This window comes from Apostichopus japonicus, chromosome 18, assembly GCF_037975245.1.
Source record: "Apostichopus japonicus isolate 1M-3 chromosome 18, ASM3797524v1, whole genome shotgun sequence".
Classification (NCBI taxonomy): domain Eukaryota; kingdom Metazoa; phylum Echinodermata; class Holothuroidea; order Aspidochirotida; family Stichopodidae; genus Apostichopus; species Apostichopus japonicus.
The window spans coordinates 6,756,547-6,779,966 of record NC_092578.1 but is presented as its reverse complement, the minus strand read 5'-3'; the positions used below and the strand labels follow the sequence as shown (position 1 = coordinate 6,779,966).

Genomic DNA, 23,420 nt, shown 5'->3' with positions numbered 1-23,420 from the left:
ACATTACTACCAATTTATCGAATAGAAATTCGGTCATCTCGGATGGCCATTGAAAACTTGCCTACAATAGCTCCTTAGGAACAGTTACATGTTTGTGACCACATGGATATCTCTACCGTATTGAGGGATTAGTTCAATGATCTGTATATATTTGGATTGTTTGGCGTGATATGTCAAAAAGAGTAGATAATTCGGTTATATCTCTATGTTCGGACGTCTCTATATTCCAAATAAAAAGAGATAATGCAGGACAATTTTTTAATCCAAAATATCGTTTGTACCAAGAAAACAAGTTTGCATACCCCAATATTTTTGTGACCAAATTTTTTTTTTGACTAAAACCCCCCCCCCCCCCAAGAAAAAATGTGACCCGAAATTTGTTGTGACCAAACCAGTGCTTGTGACCAAAAATTGCTTGTTACCCAAAATTAGAGTACAAAAAAATTTGGTCCGAAAAATTGTTGGTCCAAAAAAAATTGAGTTCCATAAAACTTTGGTCTTAAAAATATTGGGTCACAAAACTAGTTTTCTTTTTACAAACAAATTTGGGATAACAAAGAACTGCTCTGAATTTTTTTCTTTTTGTGGGAACATAGAGACGTCGGTACATAGGGATGTCACCAATAACTTTCTCACCAATAATTCCCTGAGTTAGTGATTTCTGTTACAGTATAGTGCTTAATACTGACTGCCAATATTTATTGAGATTCCCATGCAGCAGTATTGTGCCCTTACTCAGTGGCAACTATAAATGAGCTTTATAGACAAACAGTATAAACAATGTGGATCTCCAGTCACGTCCTAAATTAACGAAGGGTGCTGTCAAATTGGTCCTGTCTAGTTCTGCGAAACTTGAGAAGCTGCAGTCTCTGAAATCACTGAGAATTCCTTTGCAGAATTCTGAAAGACACTTCTGGGCAAACTATAAACTATCAGCACATTCCCTAATTAACACATAGTGTGGCATATTTAAACTAGTCTACGGTTTCCAGAAGAACCTAGTTACACTTTCTGTTGTACATACTACAACGTTTTTTCTGATACATTTTGCTAAACAATGACTAACATCAATTGGCTCTCATCAAAACAACAGGTCCTTGAGTAGTGAGCACTGATATTGAAACAACAGAAATGTTAACCCTACTTGATTTGTTTGACCCTTGACCCTACCAGCACCCACATTTTTTTGACCCCTCATTGGAACAAACCGAACGTATCAATAACTTTTTTTGGGGGGGGGGGGATTGGGGAATCCTATCCTTAATTTTGGAGAAATTCATCAAACACACACTGTCATACACGCATACTTGCTTTATACATACAGGCACACATTATACTGAAGAATGCATTATAAGCTCATCTCAACAATCTTAGGCAAAGGACCAGTAACAAACAAATGATACAAGTTATGAACAGTTTAGAAAATAAATCTATATCAGTCCATCAAATAATTTATAAATCAATCATTTTAATATCTTTTAAGCCCTGAGATATATTTTAATGCTAGTAAGTCTCAAAAAAAAAAAAAAATTGGATTGACACAGGTGGGATTTGAACCCATACACCCATGGGTGAGCCTCCGTAGGTAAGAGTATCAACCAAATATTGAGTGCTCTCTGCCGTAACCACTTGACTACTGTATCAATCTCACTCATTTCTTTAGATTAATAATACTTAATGCCAATGTTATGTGTTGCAACATCATGATTAACTAACCATGGTATTATGTTTAATACGGACTGATTTGTTGATTCTTCCCCTCTTCGGGCCTCACACTTGACCTTTGTTTAAAATCGATTAGTCCCTACTTGGTTTCACTCTTCATGTTTTAATTTATCTTTTATGGAGTAACATAACAAAAAAAACATATCTATATCAACAAAACGGGCTGAATCCAAGAGCTTGCCACTGCTGGTGTGATGCTATTTTAAAAGGCAAGGCTGCTATTTTTTTTCTTTTCTTTTTTCCGGGTGTCTCCTTTTGTATTATGTATACAGGAAACTGAATGCATATAGCGTTGTACCCACACAGTTTTGCCCACATACTGTAGCTACACACAAGATACGTTATGTATACAAATCATGTAGAGGGTATAAATGCTTCTGTGATAACTGCATGGTTTGCAGTGTCATGGTGTTTGGTGGTAACAAAAGCGGCTAATAGCGGATGCAGGATAAAGAAACGTCCAAGTCAAATTAATTTATTTTACTTGTTTTGAACTCAAAATGGCATCATATATTTTTAAAGTAACTTTTGAATATGACTTATATTTGGCCAAATTTATTCCAAGTCTCTGTTTCTTAGCTTTTCCGGGTTTACCTTTTCACAGATTTTCCCTTCTTCCTTTTTTCAATGTGAAAACAAAATAAAAACACAAAAATAAATGAAACAAACCAGGAAAATCAGAAAACAAAATACCAGTTTGAAAGCAGGAGAGGGAAATTTCAAGAGAAAATTCACTTTTCAATGTTATCTAGCTGTGTGATAAACAAATACCTAGAAATACCGATAGCAAAGTGAAAAAGAAACAAAAATGGACTCATGAAGAAGCCTAGTTCTAGCTAACAAGTACTTGCTCTATAAATGAAGATGAAGTGTGATCAATGGTTTCACCTGTATGTATGCAGGCCAGTAGCAAGAGAAACCGATTTGGAGGGGGGGGGGGGGGGTGAGGGAACAATGCAGGAGGATCACTGCACAGGGGGGATATTTTTGTTTATCTCATGTGGCTCAGATGCCAAATGATGCAATCATTTCCATCTTTTACCCTACATTTGTATTAAATTTTTCTGTTGGTATACAACATTACCAATGTTTTTTATTGAGGCTTAAAGTCTGAAAAGTAATTATTTTCTTTGGTGGGGGGGGGGGGATGGGCAAATGCGATTTGAATGTAATCTGCCAAGTAGTAATACTATCATATATCAAATGTGGATTTGTAGTTTTAGCTGCAGTTAAGTGGTAACATTTTACATGACAGCTATATATTGGATGTATTACTCACTATAGCCTTGTAAAGTGTGCAAATTAGCTTTATTAACAATGAACTCTAGAGCTGCAGGTTTTGTATTTACTTGTGTACAATCAAGAAGTGGAACTATATTATACCAGTACTTGAGTGTCGTCTTACTGGTTGACCTTACCCAGTTTTTAAAATATCAGATTAACCTAAGGAGCTAGGAGATCAGATATCATCACACAAGGGGGATCAAGATTGTAGTGTGAGACTAACGGGGGGGGGGGGGGGGGGCTTGCACTGTTGTACGAAAACTAGCTACTTGATTTGAAATAAAATCGTGGCCTCTTTGTGCTTGCATAGTGCTTTTATGATGTTGATCCACCACCCATTCTCAAATGTGGAAACATCCATGAAGGGGGGGGGAGGTCAGTTTTACTAACTTCATTTAGGGAAAACAAGATTCTGTTCCCCCATTAGTGCATTTTCAAATGTCAAAAAGGTATTGCATGGGTATTTGGCATACAGACATGTCAGTAGCATTTTCCTTTAATTTTGACCTAACCCACTCTTTTCTTCCTCACTGGAAAAGATCACATACTTACATCTATAGTAGTAAAAAATGGATTCAAACTATAGGCAACCAATTCAATTTTTTACCTGTGATAGCTTTGTGTAAACTAACTCTTGACAGTAGCCTATATATGGCAAACACAAGTTAAAACCTCCTTTCCATACTTTGTTTACACAACACTTACATCAACATGCTTTTGTGTGTAAAGCCAATACATATCTTTGTATCAATGCCAAATGGTTTTGATGCATGTATTTGCTTTATAAGGATTTTGCAGATATAAGAGGTTTGACAAAGAACACAGAAGGGAAGAGGTTGGCAATAGAAGAGGAAATTGTGTGGCTATGCTACAACCCTATTTCTTTTTCTGTAAGTTTTCTCTTTCTTACTTCGTAGTCACAGTATTAACAAGTAGTAATTTGTATGACCCTCCCCCCTCCCATCCACAGGGATTAGGGTGAGCACCCCAAGACCTCAGTGGCATTTACAAAGGCCACACCCACCCCAACCCCCCAGGTCACTCCAAAGTTCAGCTGGGAAACTTAGAAGTGATCTTGCAAGCCAGCGAAATTTTATGCCCGATCCATAGCTGCAAACAAGTGGATTGCAGAAAATTTTGAATGCAGGCTATACCTTGCCTGCCTGGGCAATAGAATATCAAACACCTAAAACAAAACAAAGTTCTCCTTGTGCAAAGCATTTCCCAGGGTTACAGAGATCTGGCATATGAAGACATATGCAAACTTCTTTTTGAGGGGATGAGTTCCCCTGCAAATTAAAATCTTATCACTGACACAGCGATGCAAATTTTTCATCTCCAGATTGCATGTGTTGTTGGTCTACATTAAACTCAAAGCACTTATCCGAGCATTTTGGCTTCAGATAGAAAGACCTGTCATTTCTATATTTAAGCTTCAATGCCAAACCAGCCTGGGAATAAACTATCTGGTAACAATTATAGCAAAAATGTAATGCATAAAGATGCAAAGAAACGCAGTAGGTTTTCTGATCATAACAAAATTACTTTGGATGTTTACCAACAACGAAAAATTTGTAAATGTCAAAACTGCTGCGTAAAATGTGAACACTAAATTATTGACTGGTGATCGCCTCAATTTGGTACACTTTGCATAGCAAACTTACAAACACTATACTACTAGTATGTCTACTCAAATAACAAAACTTTACGAGCCTAGTCTTTCTAGGCTGACAACTTGCTGCTGTACCTTTAATAGGGTAATATACTTACTGCCTCGTTAAAATACGTGCAAACACAGACTTTGAAGCATTGTTCATTATATATGTGCACTTCCCAACCTGGATAATGACAGTCTTTACATTCCTGTTTTCATTTCATGTTTCATTTCATTTTGTTTTTTCATTTCATTTCATTTTGTTTGTGTTTTCATTTTCTGTTTTCAAGACAGACAGTTATGTCAAATTATCAAATTACTTGTTCTTGACCATTTCCTTTAACTATTCAGAACAGTTCCTGGAAATCCAAGTCCTTTGAGTTGAAAACTAAGGATTGAGATACTAAACAAATTTCCACAGTACATTAGGTTTTCTATTGACCTATTTTTGGAAGCTTATTCAAAATGCTACCTACAAAAGAATGGTATCCTTGACAACATTGATACTTTGATAATAATGAGAGCATTCATCATGCTGTGTGTATCATAAGGCTCCATTGTAAAACCAGGGCTTTGTTATTCCATAGCAAGTCCCTGGTAAAACTAGTTCCCACTCACTCTATATGGAAATGGAACAGAGTAATACAGGAAGAGAAGGTCATTCAAGGACATATTCCCTCACAGCTATATATCTAAAGAGGGGGGAGGGATAAATATTTTAAAAAAATTCTTACTAGTGTACATGAGAAAATGAAAATATAGCATATAATATATAAACAAACAAAGAAAAATGTGTGGGGGGGGGGGATTTTAAGCCTTGCAGCCATTGTTATATTTTTTGTTGTGGAATATAGTTGAAAATATGCTCTGAGTAAAGGTGGCAATATATAAAGCTGTACATAAAGTAGGGATATGACCCGAGCCTAGGAGTGTGCATGGTGGACAGCGCACAGAAGAGAGGTAAGAATTAATACACAATGATAAACTAATGTATGTGTAGGGCCAAAATTAAATGCCCAAAAGAGACTTTGCCAAGTTTTTATTTTTTATTTTATTATTCATACCTGTCTGACTATCTCCCTCTTCTGAGTGGGTTGCAACTCTGCGGCATTCTCTGCCAAGACATTTATCGATTCCTTCACATCGTCGGGCGACATCTCAGCGAAGACGTTACTCCCCAAACCAACTGAGAGAGATTTCAATTCACGGATGTCACGAGATGAGAGTCTCTGAATATTATTTGAAACAAGAAAGAGCAGCATTGAATTTATCATGCATCATCTGACTAGTCTAAACATTTTTAAGGTTGACTGAAAGTATCATGGGTTCTCAACAATAGTTTACACTTGAACAATTTTACCAAAAATCCATACAATAAATAATGCACTAAAATTCCACAAACATCAGGTGGCTGGATGTTACAAGAGGATTTTTTTTTGGGGGGGGGGAGTACTCCCACATGCTGTTCTATGATGTAGAACAGGTCCTGTTGTACATGCAATAGCTTGGATACTTAAAATCCAAAAGTTCATAGTGAATTCAGCTCAACATTATAAAAAAAAACAAATATCAATAGGCCTGTATGTGAAGATTCGATGTGAGAAAAACGGACAAATGAAGACTATACGCAAAGAATATGCAATGTCTTTGAGTAATTCAGAGAAGAATGGACCTAAAACATAAAGACACTTTAGTTTAAAGGGAGTGAAGACTCGTGCACAAAGAAACGTCTCATGCCGGTAATCTGACCTAGTTTGAATGAGGTGTAACAGAAGTGTTAGACACCACCATCGATCCCAGAAGATACACACACAGCTTGCTACCGTCGGTAATTAGACACTAGTGTACAGTCAATACATACAGCTACGGTCAATACCCACAACACAGTGTACAAAGCAGCGATGGACATCTCAGGTCTAGATAAAAGATAACAAGGTATCACGTTTCATTACTGTCTGCATTTTGTAGCGACAAGTAGAAAACTTCACTTGCAAGCAACGGAATGTTAACTTTTTCAGAGCGCGGCACGTGGTTTGGGCGAGTCTTCAATGCCTTTAAGGCAAGTTAAGAAAGCATTTCTTGTCATGTGTTTACAGTACAGACGCAGTGATGCAGGGTATACCCAAGTGAATATAACAACAACAACAACAACAACAAAAGCTAATAAAAATGAAACAAACAAAATAAAAGCCTATAGATGTAAAAAAACAAAAAACAAATATGGTTAGGAATATTTTCTTCAAAACTAATTGTGAACACTGGTAAGTGATCATGCAAAAGTGAACACCATAAGAAATGCAGGCTATACAGTAACTGTATATGCACCAAGACTGCAGATATTTAAATCCAAACAAAATTGATATTAAATCTTTAAATAAAAAATCATGATTTGTGACAATTTTAATAAAAATCACTTCTACCACTTAAATTCACCTTTGATGTTCTATTAGAAGATGCCTCTCTATACTTTTGGGCTATGACCATCCTCTGTCTTGGTGATAAATCGGCTTTGGACAAGTCCGCCACGGCAGTTCTGATGGAAGATTTGGGTATTTTCTCCAAGTCTTTGACTTCCAGACCAGAGGCAACTTTGCCGATTCTTGTAAGGTCCTCACTACTCCATGTCGAAGGGTCTCCCATGTCTTCCACGATTCTCTTTGCAACTTCCTTCACCTCCTGTTAAATAAATGAGACATACCCCTTAAAGTGAAATGAGACCTTGTGCAAGCATAAATTTGAAATTGCGACACATCATATTAAGTTTCCTTTTTTTTTAAAATCAGATATTAAAGCAGTGCAAAGTGAAGGGATTTCTGAAACCTAAACTTCAATATATATAGGCCTACTATGTACATGTCATATTAACACAAAATCAATCCTGTTGGCTATATATCTCACATGATCGCATCAGGATCATCATAGGCGTAGGAGCCTAACTTGATTTGGGGGGGCTGTAACAACTTGCCCGAAAAGTATAACCAAAATTTCCGTGCGCGTTCAACATCTCAATGTGCATGTCCTATAGGCATTCATCAATTTTTACATCAAATGCCAATAACTGATGAATGTCTATATCATATGCACATAAATATGTTGAATGCGCGCGTAGTGCGCGAAAAATTTTGGTTATATTTTCCGTGTTATAACCCTTTCATATTGGTTCAATATTGGTTGGTTAAGTTGTTACAATAATAACGATAATAATAATATCAGTTTAACCATTGAAAAACACATTGCAAATTATTCTTCTTTCAGTAAGTGCCCGAAAAATTCTCAGCATATTGCCCGAATTTTTCACCAAAAAAAATGAAAACACACTGCAAATTTTTCTTCTTTCAGTAGGTGCCCAAAAAGTTCTCAGCATATTGCCCAAATTTGCACAAACAAAAACTGAAAAACACATTGCAAATTATTCTTCTTTCAGTTGGTGTCCGAAAAATTCTCAGCATATTGCCCGAATTTTCACAAACAAAATTGAAAAACACACTGCAAATTTTTCTTCCTTCAGTAGGTGTCCGAAAAATTCTCAGCATATTGCCCGAAGTTTCACAAAAAATTTTGGTTGGGGGGGCTGCAGCCCCCCTGCCTCCTACGCCTATGAGGATCATCTTCAAAGGCAAACTAACCCCTCTGCCTTTGAAGATCCTCCTAGGATCAAAACAACACGCCCTCTAACCTACATGTTTACCTACACAGCGGGCTTTCCTGCAGTAGATTAGTTTGTTAACAGTTTTATTTAGTTCCTTTTAAAATTTACGTTGGGTAAAGTACAGTTCCAATCTGATTTTTAGTTCAAACTCTTTACCAAGATTAATGAAAACAAGCACAAACCAGTATAGAGAGCAATGTTGAGTGAAAAGCTATTCAACTTCTTAACAGTACAAAATATACATTGGGGATTGCGCTTGCAATGACTGAATCTTAATTGCAGCGTTTTTTTTTCTATAAAGAGTCAGTTGTTTATCTTAACAATTCATGTAAAACACTCACCCGTCCTCTCCCAGCAGTATTTGCTACCATGGACTTCTGCACTTCTCTATCAGAAAACACCTCTGGGGGTAAATTTTTAAGTTGCTCCACTGTCAAGTAAGCAGCTAACTTACCAAGACTATAACAAAGGAAATGAAATGTTTCATAAAGAAAGAATCCTGTATATATTGGTAATAAACACTAAAATTAGCTGAACACTAAAATGGCTGAAATATATCCAGTTCGTAACAATTAAAGGCTTGTTTTCCAGAGGTCTAGTGGTTAAGTTCCTGCTTCCCCAAACTGTTCTCTTGGTGATCCATCCTGTCATTCCCCTAGCTTAGTCAAGATTCATAAATTTCTATATTTTTGTTATGTAAACTTTTCATGTTCTGCTACCAAACTCTCGAAACCACCGTGAAGGTTGACAGCACAATTTATGGTTTGCGGCCCAGTTTGAGAAGCGTCGTCAGTTAAAAGAATTTTAATTATACACAAATTTAATCTGGGAATCGTGAGGTTATTGCTTCCAGTCATTTGTTTAGGATTCCAACCAATAAATTTGTTTGCTCATTTCAATCTTTTTTCTTCATTTCTGGGCTAGGTTTCTGTTATGGATATGCATACAAATGTATCTTTACTAGATTTTATCACAATTCATTTTACTCAATTGGGTTTGGGATTTTATAAGCTCTTCTTATTTGGAATTAATTTATTAGTAAACCATTTTCTTGAACTAGCACAGACTAATATGGTTTCTTGACAAAAACAGAGACGCCGCAAACAAATATGAACCTTTTGAATTGCTCCAAAGACCAAGTCCAATCCTGAGAATTTATCAGACTATTAATGATAGCGTGGCCCTGCCTCTTATCAAAGTGAAGGTTGCTTATATCTGGAAGTAGCACCAACAGCTGAAAGAGCATAGAGAGAAGAAGAAAAGAAAAGAAGAATATAGTCAAACAGTGACATGTTCTCAAAAAGTATTTCGGACAGAGCAGTTTCCAAAAACATTCAGACAGTAAATCTGCCCCTAGTACTGACCTTGCTTCAAGCTTAACTATACATTTTTGTTGGCTGTTATAAATGTGAGCAAGTTTTACAAAAGTGAGGGAAAAGTACATATTACCCTGTACTCATATTATAAAGTAATGAAATGTTTAAAATAACATACACAGACAAATGTGAAGTTCAGAACCTCTAGGACAGTGGTTCCCAACCTGCTTGGAAGCACCATCCCAAAATGCCCTCCCTCTCCTAGCCCTTTACCCCCTCCCCCCCCCCCATGTCCTGTTAGTTTGTGTTTGCAGTGTAGACAATCTGCAAAGGGGAATAATAACGGACAAGGCAAAGCCAAACTTCATTAAAATTACAGTCTTCATTTAGTGTCTCAACTATATTATTCACCAGTGAAAGTCTCCCAATCACAGGTTATTCCTTAATTTACACAACAAAATGTTAAAAACCCTGAACCAATATTGGTTTCTTCATAGAGAGGTATTGCAATAAGTTACTCCCCCAAAATTAGCCCCCCCCACCCCCTCGGGATCATGATTATAAGCAGGTTGAGAGCAAGGATAATAATTCTTGAAATTCTTTAGCCAGATTTTCATTTTGGATATATTAGTAAATGGATACGAACGTCATCAGTGTCAACAGCTGAGAGATCCTGAACGCTCAGGTGTACGGTGAATGGTCCTAGCCACTGTAGCTTCGCGATGGTCCATCTTGATATTTTAGCTCCCCAATGCCTCTTTGCAGCATCTACCACTGCAGTAGCAAGAAATGGGTCCAACTGGTGTCCATTATAAAGAGCTGCTAAATGGGGTAACCTGACAAGATTAAATAATGACACGTTTCACTAATTATTTTGTTTTAATATATCTGCAAAAAAGTAAATAAGCCTCACTGTGTGAACAAAATGCTGTCGATATTCACTGTGTAAAGGAACAAGTTTTGATCAACACCAGAGATATGCGAAAAATTGAAGTCGGAATCTCTGTCAAAATATAGATACGTTAATCATTTTTGCAGTAAGATATAATGAAGGCCAATGCCAAGGATTGCTACTCAGGTAGAATATCACACACTACACTCAGGGCAGATTTTTTTTTTCTGGTTGTCCCTGGGACAACTCCCAGCAGTGGCGGAGCGTCCATGCAGTCAGGGGGGCGGATGCCCCCCCCCTGACGGACTCAAATGGACGGCTGGCGCCCTTTACAGCTTTTTATCTCTTTTTACTTATTCCCGATTGACTTTTTTATTGCGCTCTCATCTACCTATTGACATTTGTCACATTTTGTTGGTGTAATTTTCTGACAAAATGCTCTAACGGCTATTTATTTTTCGTTTATCTGCAGATTAGCAAGGCTCAGAAAGGGTCATTTCGGGCGATCTAGGGAGTATCTTTACTCAAAATATTTTCGTACGCTCCGCGCCAACCTGTGGTGGCGCTCCGCTTAGATAGTGTCGAAACACCCCTACAGACCATTCTCCCCCCCCCCTCCGACCAATACCCCTAGCTTCGCCACTGACTCCCAGGTCTTACTCAGGGTAATATCCAAACAGCAAATTTGGTTGTCCAACTTTGGGCTAGTAAAATTCCCATTTGGATGGATCATGGGCCTATCACTATTTTGGTTTTATTTCAGTGTTTCCAAAGTGATGGAGGGCGGCAGCAATTCCGCATTTTACTTATTCAGAGGTATTTAGTTACAATGGGATCTGAATTCAATGCAAATAAATACCAAATATTAAAGTGCTGTTATCATGAAATAAAACATGCCCAAGAGCACTGTACAAAAGAACCAATTCCTGGAATATAAAATTACCAAACTTAAGAAAACCTAAAAGTAATAACAACAGCAGTAAAAGTAATAAAATGATATAAGACAGGGTTATAAACCACAATAAAGAACATAAAAAGGTAAATATACATAAAAATGGGCACAGTAATGTGAATAAAACAACGAATAAGATTAATGCCCATACTCAAGCCTAAAAAGATAAGTTTTTAAATGCTTCTTAAAAGTGTCAATAGATGTAAACAATATAAAGTCATCCAGTGGAAGACCATCAACAGCTGATTTTGTTTGTCCAAACAGAAATTTGGTCGTCTCCGGCTACCGTTACAGAATATGCGCTGACACTGGAATAATAAAATATACTTACACTGCCTGGAAAGCTTCCATAGAGAAATGCAGAAGATGTTCTTTGCCTATACCTATGACAAAGAGCCATAACTGGTCTATGTTTTCAGCTGTCCATCTTGGTACTGGCCCCCAGTGTACCTCTGCAGCAGCTAACATCCCCCCAACAACACTGGGAGGGGGCATGCCTTCATCCTAGTGGAGGGACAAATAAAGAAAAAAATATATTAAAATTCTTACTTCCAAAGAGTTTTAGTAGTTTGTAATATCAAAACTAGTAAAGAACCTCTTGCATGGCCAGCTTGCAGATATACTGACTGTGCTGCTTCTGAGCTACCAGATGCCAGGGACATCATCATACCTTAAACTGTCTTTCTTTTTCAGTTCGGTATAGTTCAGCTTATTTATCACTTTTGTGAAAACAAGGATGGAACTAGTCTTGGTCAAGACATTCCTTCTTTATCTAAATATCGTCCAATTATAACACCAACTGAGGGCGCCCTTCCACAAATCTGCCTGTCAGGGGAATTAGCCTTAAAACGGCTTTGACAGATTTTTAAAGGGGATGTGAGGGCGCACTCATATTAATCGTGACAGGCAAAGTAACAGCAGAATGCCAGGGTCTTGAACAAGACTAAGATGGAACAAGTATTACTACAAAAAGGGTATGTTAGTCACAAGGAACAGTGTTAGGCCTACAATGTCACAATTTTAGCCACTTACTAATAAAGAAATTCCAGTGCATTGAAATCTTATTACTGAAATCAAATTCCCACTAACAATTTCTTTGAAGTAATACAAAAGCAATATGTGTTTATACTGGCAGAAAAATGCCACGGCCCCCCCTACCATTTTGTACTGGCAAACAGCACAATCCACTTGTATTTAGCCAGTACATTGCCTGAAGTGAAAGCATCTGAAAAACTTTGATCACGAAAAATTTCCGTGCCAATTTCCTTTCATTCATTCTTTGCTGCCAGTTTTCAAGTTCTCAAGAAAACTGAATGTGAGAAACTTTGACTACCAAAAGTACATTTTTTGGGATTATGCTTCAAGATACATTCTTTTGGATGAAAATTCATAACTACAAAAGCTATCTTTAAGTGAAAAACAGTTATGTTAACGCAAGTTACCATCTTGCTGGATGTAAAGTTCTTAGTGCATATAAAAATACAAATGCCAACTTTGGAGTTTTAAGTATGATTCAAGCTAACTTCTACTGAAGACCAGTTTCAGATTGCAACGTATGACGATCAAAACTACACTTACATGAACGACTTCCCTTCCAGCCAATAACAAGAGCTCAAAATGGCTTCTGTTTATGTGAGACAACAAGTGAGAGTATGAATCCCGATCGAATTCAACTTCTTGAAGAAGATCCAATGTGTCCATCCAGCTGAGGTTCTGCATCCTCCTGGGCTGTGATATTGATAAGAGCTTGCTTTATATAGTTTTTAACAACATATTTTGGCATTATTTATAGCTACATGTCACCTGTATTGTCACCAAAATGTTAACATGCTAAAAATTGCTAAAAGTATTTCCACAGTATTTTTCCAGAAGCTCTGATCCTTCATATTAATTCTATACATTGAGGTGGAGGGCTCACTTAGTATTAAAGGGAGTGAAGACTCTCACACAAAGAATCGTCAAATCCCGGTAATCTGACCTACTATCGAATGAGGTGTAACAGAAGTGTGACACCACCATCGATCCCAGAAAATACACACAGCTTGCTCTGTAATTAGACACTAGTGTACAGTCAATACATGCAGCTACGGTCAATACCCACAAAACAGTGTACATAGCAGCGATGGACATATCAGGTCCAGATAAAAGATAACAAGGTATCATGTTTCATTACTGTCTGCAATTTGTAGCGACAAGAAGAAAACTTCACTTGCAAGCAACGGAAAATTAACTTTTATCAGAGGGCGGCACGCGGTTTGGGGCGAGTCTTCATGCTTTTTAAGGTAAAACGCTTTGTGGGTGACAATGAGGTCCTTTTGGATTCCTGAGCAGATTTCTACAGCAGATTTGGGGTGGGAGGTTGGCAATACTGATGACCTTGAATGCCATATTGTATATAAAAGTCCAGCTATAATCAGTGGCAACACTGAAGTTAAAAAGGAAGAAACTTTGTTTTCTTTTGATGGTGTGTTTTGTCTTTTATTTTAAATGTTTTATTTTACCCTGTATGGACCACATGCATCACCACATGGTGGGGGTAATAAATGCAGAGTAGGGACTGGAAGATGACCTTCACAGCAGTTTATCAACTTGAAAGTCACTTCTAAAGCCAAAAAAAGTAAGGAACATAAATGCTAATTCTTAATATCTTACCAGGGTTATGAAATGTCAGACATTGACCAAGACAGCTGGTGTACAGATACATACAGACTCTGCATTGAAGAAATAAGTAAATATGCAAATTAACAGGGACATAAAGGCAACTTTACTCAACTCTTGCTTACCTCTATTAGTCGAATAATTCTGAATCCAATGAAAGGCCTGTGATCTGTCTCGAAACCTTCATCTTGTCTCAACTGATGACGAATATACTGAGAAGGGTTTATCCCAAGAGAGTTCATCGCTGATATGATCCCCAGTCGTTGTAGTGTTCCGTAAGTTTTGCTCTCCATGAATCTGACGACAAGACGGGAATGTAGATGAATTAATTTAATTTTTATCCATATCATGACATGAATAACCATATTTTAAATTTGTAAATTACATTCCTCAGCTTTAATTGAACTTTTAATTGGTAAACATCCTTTCTACTTGTTCAGCAAGCATTTTGTCTGAAATTTTTCAACGATCTACTTAATTTATATATTAGTTATATTGCAAAGCCTCGATGTTCAAGTGATAGTTCGTTCTAGGATAAACTAAACAGGTATTCTTGCGGTAGGTTGCACCAATTTTCTGGAAGCTTTCAATACCACTAGCACAACTATTGGTGTTAACCACATAATAAATCATATTTTACTGCAAAGATTAAATATATTTTTATATCTGGTGACATCTATTTATCTGCAACAAACATATTCTGTGGTCAACAACATCATGGAAAAGAAAGCAAAAAGAAATTTTTCAATTTTTCTAGAAAAGTTGAATATAGACCAGATAGGAGCAGCAGTGCGAACCTTTGACCTTCTCTACCTACTGTACATCTCTGAGACACAGTGTGGTCTTAATGGTATCTGAATGACAGGACTACCATAGAAAATTAACTACGTTTGAGGAAAATTTGCTACGATGATGTCACATCTCACTAGCTGTAATGCATTTCCTACAGGAAGGGTTGTATCTGGCAAAACTAACTTATAAATCTTGTAAAGAATCACACCAAGCTAAGCAAAATAGCAACAAAGTATAGTGATGTGGTTTTCAGTTAAGCGATGTATACATACAATATATAATCTCTTCCTTGTAGGCTGACGTCAAAAATTGTCTGCCACAGGAATTGCCTTTAAATGCAAAGAATTGTACATGATTGAAAGAGTCATGCTCAGCTGCACGAGTTAGATGTATGAAATTTATAGCAAGAAAGAAGAAAACTGTGCAAAATTTACCCATTCTTGTTTGGATTTCGATCGTCTGCAAATAGAGGAATAAAAATAGGGAAGATTAATCTTTAAGGTCTAGCATTTCATATGCAAAAAAAAAAATGGGATATATATGTGGAAAAGACTTTCACAAATAACATGATGCATTGGTTTGAATTGAATGAATACTTTTACAATTTACATAAAACATAAGAAATGCAATAAATTACTCCAATTTTCTCACCCTTGCGTTGAAGCAACATAGGGTTTCAGATGATCTGCAAATAGAAACCTGCTTACTTCCAAAATTACATTGTTGGTTTTACCCCTGTAAACATTTGTATGGTTTACAATAAAGCTTACACACTAATGATGACCTATTGTTAGGCTAGCCATTGTTAGCCTATACTATAACAAAATATAATCTTGCAAATACACCCCTTTTGATAATTTTTGGTGAGGGGGACATTCCAGGAGCCATGAACCGCAAACATGATATACTGTAGCCATAACTTTTCAACAATTTGATTGATCTTATTAGCTTGTATCTCACACTTCTTAAAAGCCTTGCACATGTATAAAGTCAAACCAAATAAGGCAAAGTGTCCAATAGAATATGCTGGGACTCTTAACACCCAGTAATCATTACAAGTTCAACCTAGTTAGCCCTTACAATGAATTCCCACCGTAAATGTGACTTCCCTCTGGAGAAAGATAAGGAAGACAGCTTTAGTTACTTTATAGATCATGTGATACTCAGAAAATCACCTTTTTTTCCCAGGCGAGGGCTAAACAGATCGAACTTGTCATGTGAGGGTTTCCTTTTACCCTACATTTTCTGGGTTTTTTTCCAGAATGTTAGAGAACCAAGCATGTGTATAACAGTTTTATGGAACCCTGCAAAATCATAGATTGTTAATTTCTATATTATAATAGTAATAATAATAATAATAATCATAATAATAATAATAATGATATATGATGAACAGTTCCACTTTGTCCCAAGTTATGCACCGTTATGTATGCTATCTTTGTTAGCAGTGTTCCCTCCACCCACTGCTACATACCCAATAACTATATTACCTCCGTGTGGCCAAAATAAAAATAGATAATACCATATGTGAAACTTGAATTGTTCAAAGCTTTGTCTATGCACTCTCTCCAAATGTCCTCTCCAAACATTTGTCCATCCTTTTCACTTCCAAACCCATCAAAATATTCTGGCGTGAATGACGCGGTAAAGTTGTGAAGCGCTATCATGGAATCATTCAATAACCCCATCACCATGGTTAAGTTGCTCATGGCCTGATTAAAATCGTCCCAACCGCTTCCGATTGAAGAATTAAATTGCATAGTTGCATTGATATCTCCCTGAAAGAGTGCGCAGAGTAGCGAGATCATGTCCTCATGAATGACGTTGGACGAGGGAGTCACACCGACAGAAATGTTTCCAGAACCAAAGTAGGCGGTGCAGTTTTCCATAAGGAAAGACGACGCGTTGCTTGAATAGTTAAACAGGTCTGGCAGGAATCCACCAAAGTCATAAAAAATAGTTTCGTTTGAAATTCCAAACCTCTCTTCAAACATCTTTTCCATTGCTATGATATTGTTGGTGAGTTCTATGATGTGGTTAATGGCATGTGTGGCATTACTTGAGCCAAACCCATACTTGTCCATGCAATCCCAAAAAATCTTCTCTGGCATTAACTCTGTGAAATGAACAGCTTGCTGGTGTGTGTCGTCATTCCGAATGGATGGTTCCTCTTGCTTTTCTCCTTTAGGGGAAGAAGGCCGATCATCTTGCTTACGTCCACTGCAATGGCTAGCGAGGAGAACTGAGAATAAAATGTACGTAAACATCTTGTTTGATTATAAATCTGCAAAAGCTCATAGAAAGTATTAATTACACTAAGAGTATGTCTCACTCTGGTCTCTGGCTAGATTATTAATTGGAGTTTGATTGTGTTTAAGAAAAAAAAACATTATTTTTACAGTAGTAGAGCTTGCATTAGGACCTATGTGTACATTATGTGGTGTGTAAACATTAAGCTCATATCAATGGACTAGCTTTACAAAGTTCTTACAAAACGTTTAATGGGTTATATCTCTCATGTTTTTGACATGACTCATGAATTTGCAGTAAAATTGTCCTCCTGTCTTGAGTCATATGACTGTTCCTAAGTGTTTTTAAAAAGAAAACCCCCTTCAGTAGAAATATTATTTTTAATCTCAATCATGTGTACAGTATATATTTAATTTACAATAAACAAAGAAACAGTATGGTTAGCTTTCGCAAAACATTAAAATATCTACATTTTCTTGAGCTACTTACATAAGATGAGAACAGCGATGACTGAATGAGGGCATTCCATCTTTCTCTAGGTTTCCGGTACTACCTATTTAAAGCAGAAAAAGAATAAGTTTGTAGATTTGTTATTAATGTTTTAAGAACATTAGCACATAGCATAAAAGAACTTTATATGAACTTTCAATACTTTTGACCCCCCCCCCCCACTTTTTTTTTAAATGTTTAAGCTTTGTATTAGAAGTATTGTTACTAAGAGTAATGACATTGCTTAAATGTCACATACAGTATTTATCGTTGTCTGTATCCCTAATTTGGTGCACCCTTGAAACCATGCGCTTGCATAATTGTTCCATATTGCCGTAGCAACCCACTAGCCTAACCTATCAAGAGAGAATCTTTTATTCTGTCACTAGTTTTCTCACTAGTCACTAGTGCTAAAATGTGCAAAGTAAAAATATTTTGTAAAATGAATTGACATTGTATCAGATTTCATTAACATTCATACAAAACTAATATTGAACAATCTATAATATCCAATTTGACAATTTATGTTGGGTATCTGAACACATGAAAATATACAAATCCAAAAGTCAATTAGAAATAGTGACACAGAAAATCAAGAAAATGCCACTTGGCAGGCATTTTATCAGAAATTTGCAGAGGATGCTTATTTCATGGTGCTCTAATCATGCCAGGAGGGTGGTAAGTTTTAGAGGAGGTTGAAACACAAACTTATCCATAATCTGTTGATTTGATATGGAATGACCGTATTTTGTACTATCTTAGGGGATATTTGGAGATTTCTGGGGGTGGGGATGGCATGGGCTATGGGTTGGAGTGACATACGGCAGGGATATGGGATGTGAAAGGAGAAAATAAGGATGGGGGAGGAAGACAGGTATACATATTGTTTTGGGAACAATCAACATTTCGGTAGCAAGGGATCATAATTGGTGTGGGGTATTTTTCCAAGCATCTTGAAAAATGTTGAGAGACGATGGGCGGAGGGGGGGACACAGGAGGCAGCAGAGAACAGTAATCCTAACATACACATAAAAAATGACTTGTATTGAATGAGTGCACTTCATACTAGGCTCTCTTCTTTCCATATCCATCACCTTTTGTTATCCATTATAGTGTAAACCGCCTTAGTAAGATGCATTCGAGGTTGCAGATCAACCATCAAATTGAACCTGAATACGAATAGGAATTTACCTATTACATGTATTTAATTTACATCTTAATGTATTGAAACCTTTGACTAGCTCATTATACAGTATCCTGGAATCAATTAATCATTTTGACTGAGCACAGTAGCACTTTATTAACTATACATTTGAATTGAGGGTCTGTTCACGTTAAAGCGCCCAAATTAGCATAAATGGCATTTGGAGCAATGTGACAAAATAATTAGAGATTCTAGAGATACAAATATTATCCCCATGGAGAGAGTCCACCTAGCTGTACCTACCATAGCATAGACAATTTCCTGAGATATGCATATATATATGCTATACTCCCAGAGGTGCCGAAATGTGGACGGAAAATGTTGCCGTTTTCAAACTGCACTATTTGTACTTCGAGCTATTCTCAACTCCAAAAGAGGATTGCTCCAAATTTTGTCATGATTGAACTTTGTGGCTATAGGTTCCCTCTCATATATATTTCAAAAAATTTCATTGATGACTTTGCGAATTATTGCGAAACTGGACCAGTGTTTCGGACATCACTTTTTCCGTCCACATTTATACACCAATTTGTGAGTGGCGTAGTTTGGGGTTAAATAACAAATGTTAAAAGTGATGTGCTTTTTCAATACTGTAATAGTTGTATCAAATAAAATATATATCAGATGCATGTCCATTCAGCCACATTTTACTACACGATAAAGTTAAACAACATGGAAAATGTTTCCGTCCACATTTTGGTGATGTCCGAAACATCATGAAGCAACTAATATATGAAGTATGTTAAAACCCACAAGACTGTTTTGTTACTCTAATTAAAGCATAAGTACTCCCTCAACTACAGTATGTACATGACACATTTCCACTCATCCGTTTTGATTTTATAAACATTCCAATTTTTCCGTCCATGTGTGTGATGTCCGAAACACCAGTGATGTCCGAAACAAGTTTTAATTAATATTGCTTTATATGGCTTGAAAAAAAAACACAATAGATGAGCACTTCATATATTATGACAAGTTCTATTGTTACAAATAAACATACTGCACTACTCAAAACTTTTTCCATCTTTACCAAATATTATAGCAAAATAACCTTAAAAGTATGTTTCGGACATCACCATGTGTTTCGGACATCACTTTTGTGAATCCAACATATTGTAAAACAGCAATAGTTTAAACTGAATTATTCAAGTGGTTGATTTAATGTGCTAGAATACACTAAGATCCTACAAGGAGAATGCTTCTTAACTTTTGGTGTCATTTGACCAACATGTATTCATCTTTTGATGATTTGTGACAAGTCTAAAATGATATTCTACATATTTGGGTATGAATGTTACTGGGAACATCAAATTACTTAAATTTTTCTAGATTTGACATCGTTAACACTATAATTTTCCATCATTTAGTACTGAAGAAGTAACTAAACAATTTAGTGATTTCTTTTCTGACATACTGTAGCATTTATCAGGATGGCATCACATTATACAGTACATTAAAAAGTAATGCTGTAATTGCCTGCAATAGCTTGAATCAAGCTAAAGTATTTGTCACAACCAAAGAAAGCCTATTTATAGGCTAGAAGAACTACATCAAAGGGCACGTGGGTACCATGCATGAACCGCCATGTGATGTGTTCCAGCTTCCTTGGCAGTACCTATTTGATATTTCCCAATATCATTTTGAGAATTGTAAAGTTAATTACACAAATTGGAATAGGCCTAGACTAGTTTTGTAGCATAGATCATGTTTCTATCACATTGTTCTACAACACAGTATGTCACCGTTCAGTGTCGTTTGCCACTCTATATGTATGCAATCAGTGTGGTTCTATACTGTAACACCCTGTTTCAGAGCAGTTTAACTATTGAGGGAACTTGATGGTTGTCAAGGAAAGCTACCAGTACTTTGGGAAGATGTTAGCTAAGTAGTACAGTAGGACCGTAGAAAGTGTTGGTCAACGACTTTAACTATAATGTTAAGGTACAAACATTACAAGGTAACTATGTGTTGTCTGCTGCTCTAAGCCCACATATACATTTACTAGTAAGTAAATCACAATGGGCAATGTGGAGAGTAATGCAGTACAGTATATCAGATTATCAGTACCACCCTGGAACACATTACAGTGCATGACCCTCTATGACTGGTACGCGTATTTACTGTGTGATGAAACCTCCAGGTTCACTCGATGGTGCAAACAGTATTAATATACTGTACACAGAGTGGTGCATCATGCATGACCATGTTTTCATTCCGAGTTGCTTCAGACTTCAGAGCTTTAGGGATAAGTATACAGAGTTATGAAAATTAAGGATAAATCAGAACAATTTGCTGAGCTGCTGTATACCCTTACATCCAGGCCATATACCAAACTGTAAGTTTAGGCCATAGGCTTAAATAATAGCAATTGTAGAAAGTAAATCATAATTCATATGTGACAAGGAGTAAACAACAAAACATGAATACTTGTTTTTCATATGATAATAGCCAAGGCAAAATGATGAAGCTCAATAAAGAAGGATATTTAAACTAGTACTTATAGTACTACTAGTATAGGCAACTACTGTTGCTTAGCTGGGCCAGTGTAGGCAATCTTCAGCATTGTCAGATCCAGTTCAAGGCTGCATGGGGAGGGGGTGGGGCACCATTTGAAGGGGTGCAAAATAGTTGTTATTGCTGACATTACAAAAAAAGACCAAGCATTCTAGTGGAGTTTAGGGTCCTACCCTGGTCCTCCCCTCTGAAAATTGTTTAAATTGTAGACTAAAATGATACTACAGTAGCTTCAACAGGTGGGTGCCAAATTAGCTATGTAGGGGTGTATCCTATGTACATCTGTATATTTATTAAATGGCATTTTTCGAAAGATTTGAATCCACTACGAAAACGCATGAGTAAACACTTTGGATGGTAGACTGAGAAGGAATGGCATTGACCGGATAGGACCGGTCACTGAGGGTGCACAGTGTTAAAAGATTACAAGGGCATACTAGACACGGTAGAATGAGGTGCTAATGTTGTGGGGAGACAGGTAAGCGGGTCACTCGTAAATATATAAACCAGTAAGTTTTATAATGTATATTTATTAAATGGTAAATATATGCTGTTTCTTTCAATTGTTACAGACTTTATCTAGGTTATGATGGAAAAGTTCTTTGCAGGCAATGAGAATACCATTTCTGAAAAAAAAATGTATAAATTGATGTTTTTTATTAATAGTTGCAATTTGTTTCTGGGAAGTGTTGGCATGCTGGACAGGTAACAACTGGGGTGAAGCAGATATTAACTTTATGTGAATGGTGATGTATGAATAGTCACTAAGTGTGTATTCTGGATAAGTATGAATTGAATATGTAGTAAACTGATAATACAACATGAAATGGGGATATCAGTTATGCCAAGCCTTCAGATTTTCACTTTGAAAAGTTTATGACTCTCAGATTGTAATTTAAAGTTTATGTCTATTAGATTGTATTTTCTGGTCTTGGTTATATAATAATCCACTAAATTGTATATCTTATAAAATTAAATCTCCATATTTTTAAAACCTGGCATGGATAAAGTGAACCACATAGATTTCTTATGGCCAAACAACACATCTGGTGGACTGAGTCTAGTTAATGTTTGTAATCCCATATCTAGCTATCATAACACTAGGAGATCATTCAGCCTATGAACAGATGGAGCAAGTTGATCATTAATGATATTGAATCTCTCATAAAGGAGCTGTAAACAGTAATCTCAGTGTTGTTGGTACGGTACCATTCGGTGTTATTGATACTGATAGTACAGTATTACTGGAATATAATTTCATTTATTTTATTTTTCTTGCAAAGTAAATTTTCCATGTACATGGCTGGATAGTACCAAACATTGGACAATTGACCCTATCGGCTCTGTCCAGATGTTTAGTTTGAAAATATGGGCCTCGGGGGCATTTGTTTTCCCAAGAATTGCCAGTGCTTTTATTTTTCAGTACACCTTGTTGATTCCCCAGTCTATGGTGTTTTAGTTAGTGTGTTCCTTCAAAAATTCATGATATCTAGTGTTAATCTGCTACTGTTTGACTGTGTATATTTTGAAGTAGACTTTTGTTGCTTGAACATGCTTAAATAGCAAAAATTTTAACTTCATATTGTTGTTACCTGCTGAAATATGTATTATTGCTATGCAGCTTTGTGAATATTTTCCAAGGTGATGTCCGAAACATTCAGTGATGTCCGAAACGCTCATAAAATAACTTTTAATGAACACTGAGGATTTGAACTGTAATAAGTTCAAAACTGTCATTATACCTTGTAGGTAGCTTGTCAACAACAAAGACACCTTTGTTTCAAATGTAACTTTTGATATGCTTTGTGTAGAAAACATTACAGTGATGTCATAATACAGTTTTGGTGATGTCCGAAACATAGGCCAAGACAGTCTTATTCAAATCTATAACAAGTGTTTGCATTTTTCATTATTTCAAATGAATTTGATGCTGTTTGTTAACATCACATATTGTGATGTACTGATATATATTGCTAAGTATTAACAAGCATGGCCTTCGTTTAATAATTGTCTTGTTGATCACTTGGATCACTTGTAC

General features: G+C 36.5%; 1 protein-coding gene across 2 annotated transcripts in view; it reads right to left on the bottom strand.

Moving 5' to 3' along the window:
• LOC139958805 (otoancorin-like) overlaps positions 1-23,420 on the bottom strand; it is a 47,655-nt gene that overhangs the window by 21,960 nt on the left and 2,275 nt on the right. For both annotated transcript variants that reach the window (XR_011789883.1, XM_071956154.1), the window contains exons 2-12: positions 17,662-17,725; positions 16,445-17,164; positions 15,357-15,381; positions 14,256-14,427; positions 13,051-13,200; positions 11,804-11,976; positions 10,275-10,464; positions 9,428-9,546; positions 8,654-8,771; positions 7,097-7,339; positions 5,728-5,892 (exon numbers count right to left, since the gene is read on the bottom strand). Coding sequence is in view for 1 of the 2 variants with exons in the window: in XM_071956154.1 (XP_071812255.1) it covers positions 5,728-5,892; positions 7,097-7,339; positions 8,654-8,771; positions 9,428-9,546; positions 10,275-10,464; positions 11,804-11,976; positions 13,051-13,200; positions 14,256-14,427; positions 15,357-15,381; positions 16,445-17,164; positions 17,662-17,701 (2,115 nt within the window). In the remaining variant the exon portion in view is untranslated. The remainder of the gene's footprint in view (positions 1-5,727; positions 5,893-7,096; positions 7,340-8,653; positions 8,772-9,427; positions 9,547-10,274; positions 10,465-11,803; positions 11,977-13,050; positions 13,201-14,255; positions 14,428-15,356; positions 15,382-16,444; positions 17,165-17,661; positions 17,726-23,420) is intronic.